We start from the raw sequence: 5159 nt of genomic DNA on the forward strand, positions 1-5159 counted from the left end.
ATATATACACATACACACACAACTAGAATACTTTATGCATACATACATATAGATAGTTTACAAGTTTGTTGGGGTGTGTGTGTGTGTGTATTTATAGATTGATAAAAAGAAGAGAACATTTTAGTTATATTGAAATTCTTTATGGACGTAAATAGCTAACAAATGGGACTTGGACGAACCTAAATGTATACAACACTTCTTGACTAAAAAAAATAACTGAGAAATTAAAACATAGTTTAGAATTATAGACAAAATTGCATTTTACTTAATAGGTGACCAAACAAACATTTGATTAATTAGTGGAATAAATAAAACGAACCCAATTAACAAGAAGTAGGAAAATATGTATATATAAACATTACAATTAATATCATTAAGACTTGTTCAGAGGCTAATAAAACACTATCTTTCTGGACCGATTTATCATAGATTCAGTGAGAAACAAATAAAACTGGATAATTTTCAATATGCAGGGAATAGAGAAAAAAGTGATATATTTTAAATAACAACAACAGCATACCAAGGGTACCACTGCAGGTGGCGCTTGCTCAAGATCTTCTCCTGCCAATACAATTGAACGGCGCCAGCTATCGGAGACAGCCTGAGTGGGTAGAGTGTCGGGAATGACAGCAGTGGCGGCAGGTTGCTGAATAGATCTTTGGGAAGTTAAAGCTGGGATTTGCTGTGGCCAAGAACTCACCACTACCTGTCTGTTTCCATGCCAGGAATTCATAGGTGCATTCTGTAAAAGAAGAGCAATGGCAACTTAATTACTTGAACATATTAAATTGAGTTTTAATTTTGTAAGTATTAGTTATTGCTCCAGCAGGGCCCCCAGCCTCTGGCTGAAACCTGTAAAAGAATGAAGGAATACTAAATCTCATCTTTAGAAATGAATGAAGTTTCAATATCTTTCTTTTATTTTTTATCTGTTTTTCAGTCATTAAACTGTGGCCATGCTGGGGCATTTTAGTGGAAGAATTTTCGTCACATTTATCAACCCCTCTCACCCTTCAACTAACTATCACACCTAGAAAGTTCCACTGGATCATGGGTGAGAGTACCAAGAAGGTATCTATATCAGATCTTGACTACAACGCTGCCTAGAACAATTAGCAAAAGCGTGGTACGTGCTACCAAAACATCCTTGGTTCCAAGTGACGGCTGTAGTAATTTTACATCAACACTTAAGTCTCAAGTGGTTTACTCTGCAGTCATTAGGGGGTCTAATTCCTGGATGGCTACATAACATCAGACTGGATTTGAACAGGAATAACAGAGTTAGCACCTTTAATCTACAAGTAAAAGTTTTTAGTTCAAATCCAACTTGCTTACTAAGTATACATCCAGGAACAAGACACCCAATAGCAGATCAAGGACGAAACTGATTGAAAAATATTGATGTAAATACTAAACATTTTTTCATCGCAAAAAATTGAAGTTAACAGTCAGTAATAAATTGGTTTATACTTCTACAATACACAAAATCTTTTAACAATTTTTTTTTTATACAGTTTCTAATAATATTTACTCATAAAAATATAATGAGACTTTCTTAAGCATGGAATGCCTATGTAGAACCAGTAGAGTAAAATATGAATTAAAGAAATCCATAGGCAAAAAATAGTTGAGAAACACTACTTTAGAAGATATATCAAATTTGCCAGAACACATAAAGACTTTATATATATATAAATTTAATGAATGGAGTAAAACGCATAGTTAACATATGCGTTTTACTCCATTCATTAAATTTATATATACTCAAGTACCCAAAATATCAAGGAGTTTCTACCTCATAAACAGGAGTTACACCACAGTTATTTTGTGATCTTTGCTACCCTGCTATCTATTAACCAATTTATTTTGTCCGAGTTATTTATTAATTAGGAGAAAATAAATACATTTAATAAAATATATATATATATATATATATATATATATATATATGTATGTATACATATATATATATATGTATGTATACATATATATATGTATGTATACATATATATATATATATGTATGTATACATATATATATATATATATATATATATATAATATGTATGTGTGTGTATATATATATATATATACTGTTTGGGGTTTTGCTGTTCTGGGTGCAGCTCATAAATTATAAGCATTAAATAGCTAACTACAAGCAACTGAGTGAGTTTGTCTGTGTAGAGAAAGGCAGATAACTAGATACAAAGTTCAGTGTGAGTTAACATATTTAATGTACGCAGCATTTAAGAGCTAACAATAAATATTTAAGGACCAAACAGAGGTAGATAAGGGAAGAGATGCTGAAAGAAGATTTGGTAGAGTGAAATAACTTACCGTCATGAACACTTGACCACGACCCCTGTCGATGACCGGCGTTAGATGTTGGGTAGTGACAGTCTGTAACGACAAACCGAGATTCTATTAAATATATCATCATCATTGTTTTAACACCCTCTCTTCCATGTGTGCATGGGTCAGCTGAGAGTTTATTGAGGCGAGGTTTCTGCAACCAAATGCCCTGCCCATTGCCAACCCTTACCTGTTTCCAAGCACGATAATATTTTGCCCCTAGCCAGACATACATTTTCAAAGAATATTGGAAATGAATGATATTTATTCACAACAATAAAGCAAGATCACAAGGAGTTACAAATATCCACATGCTCATACACACATACAATCATTATAACAACTTCAACCTCAGCCTTCACTGTTTGTTATAAGTCTTGAAGTGACAGACTAAATACTGTTATACTCTCATTCGGTGTAGCCAAACTCAAAGAGAAGACAATTGCTTCAACATTATTTATTGGTTGAGATTTTTTCCAATTTTTTTCCATTCTTAGTTGAAACTCCTCAAAAAGGTGGGCCTATAAGGGATTATTGAATCTATAAGAATTAATAGCCAAATCTCCCTTCACATACTTTTGATTTCTACTAGTCTGTTCAATCAGGGCTGATCTGGGTTTAACTATGTGATTATTGTTTAGGCCCAGTAACCGTTGATCCCTATATCATTACACTTGAGAAGAGGTTAATTAGTCCTTTTTTTTATTTCTGAAGTGAATATTCACTGCACCTAAATGATAATCACATTGTTATAGATAATGATAAAATAATAATAATGAAATTACTGTATACAGTGTTTAAGTATACTGCAGTTCATTAGAAAAAGTAACCAATAAGGCATGAACAGTACATAGAATATGCACAGGAAATGAACAGTGAATAAGTCTTTCAAAAGAAAATGGGTTGGAGGACATCAGGCATATCATTGGCAAATTTCAGGAAGCATGAAAGTTTTGAAGAATGTAGTGTTTTGACAGCCAACAACTGACATGGGTAGTTTCTTCCATGCTCCAGCAATAAAAAAATTGTCAGTGAAGAAACGGTCACACTGGATAGTGCAGTTCTATATATGCTTGGATAAAGTGTGAAATGGTCATGTTTAGAATGCCTTTGGTCAAAGTTCTTTTTGACCAGAGAATATCTGGGGCGAAACAGCAAATTTCGTAGTGTGTCCATTGATAAGTTGAGACGATAACTGTAAGAAGAGCCACCATGTGTGACTAGGAACATCATCATCATCGTCATCGTCGTCATTTAATGTCCGCTTTCCATGCTAGCATGGGTTGGGCGATTTGACTGTGGACTGGTGAAACCAGATGGCTACACCAGGCTCCAATCTGATTTGGCAGAATTTCTACAGCTGGATGCCTTTCCTAACGCCAACCACTCCGAGTGTAGTGGGTGCTTTTACGTGTCACCGGCACGAAGGCCAGTCAGGCGGTACTGGCAACGGCCACGCTCAAAATGGTGTATTTTATGTGCCACCCGCACAAGAGCCAGTCCAGGGGCACTGGCAACGATCTCTCTCGAAAGTCCTTACACATGCCGCGGGCACAAGTGCCAGAAAGGCGATGCTGGGCACAGGTGGCTTCACGATTTCATTTATTTTTTCTTTGACAAAAATGAAAAAGAAAAACGATAGGGTGAAGATTTGATTGTATTAACAGATTGAGCGACTAACTTGAGGGTCCATTGTTGGCTCAAATAGAGTATAGATGGGAAGATGGCTAATATGTGGACACATGTCTAGTACAAAATATAATATTAGCAAGGGGGTAATGGAGAGAGAGAGAGAGAGAGAGAGAGAAAGAGTATTACCTGTGACATAATCTGTGGTTGCAGTTGTAGTGTTTGATGAGCTTGTGTAACCATAGGAACAACATTAGAATATCGATTTGGTGAGTTGAGACCTGCAATCAATAGAATATCTGTTATAGAAGACACAATGGAAGACGTATATTGAAAAATAAATAATTGTCAATGCCATTATAAAGCAACATCAACATCATCACCATCATTTAACATCTACTTTTTCCATGTTTGCATGGGTCAGACAGAACTTGTTGAAGTAGATTTTCTACGACTGGAACCCATGCTAGCATGGAAAGCGGACGTTAAACGATGATGATGATGGATGCTCTACCTGTTGCCAACACTTATCTATTTCCAAGTAAGGCAACATTTTCCCCATGACCAGATATGTTTTCATGGAAGACTGGAAATGAACAATACCACTTGTATGACGGTGATGCTTGTTTACGACCCTGATATCAACACAAAGATATACACAAACGTATCTCCGCCCCTCTCGTAATCATCATCATTTAACGTCTATTCACCATGCTGGCATGGGTTGGACAGTTTGTCTGTTCTGAAATGGTTTATATGGCTAGATGCCCTTCCTAACACCAACCACTTTACCAAATGTACTGGGTGCTTTTAATATAGCACCAACAGGGGCACCTTTACGTGGTACTGGCATGGGTGTTTTTTTTATTTACATGACACCAGCATGGGCACTTTTACATGGCACCAACACAGGTGCTTTTATGTGGCACTGGCACTTATGTATATATTTGATAATAGGGACAATGAAGAATTTGAACATTCAAACTTTATGCTTATTTCCAGTTATTTTATGAATAAACTATCCATTTTATTAAAACTTTCTGTTAGCTTGTTGCGTCAAATTCAACAGGTGTGTTTGTGACTTCTTTGAGTGGTGAGACGATATAGCATCTATTTCTCAGCATATGCTATATAGGCTAGAAAATTTTTCTAAGCCCTTATATATATATATATATATAT

At 35.5% G+C, this 5159-nt stretch overlaps 1 protein-coding gene across 1 annotated transcript in view; it reads right to left on the reverse strand.

Moving 5' to 3' along the window:
• LOC106872702 (homeodomain-interacting protein kinase 2) overlaps window positions 1–5159 on the reverse strand; it is an 82392-nt gene that overhangs the window by 31624 nt on the left and 45609 nt on the right. Inside the window, exons 7-9 of the mRNA XM_014919778.2 lie at window positions 4170–4261; window positions 2337–2399; window positions 521–742 (exon numbers count right to left, since the gene is read on the reverse strand). Coding sequence (XP_014775264.2) covers window positions 521–742; window positions 2337–2399; window positions 4170–4261 — 377 coding nt within the window. The remainder of the gene's footprint in view (window positions 1–520; window positions 743–2336; window positions 2400–4169; window positions 4262–5159) is intronic.

This window comes from Octopus bimaculoides, chromosome 25, assembly GCF_001194135.2.
Source record: "Octopus bimaculoides isolate UCB-OBI-ISO-001 chromosome 25, ASM119413v2, whole genome shotgun sequence".
NCBI lineage: Eukaryota > Metazoa > Mollusca > Cephalopoda > Octopoda > Octopodidae > Octopus > Octopus bimaculoides.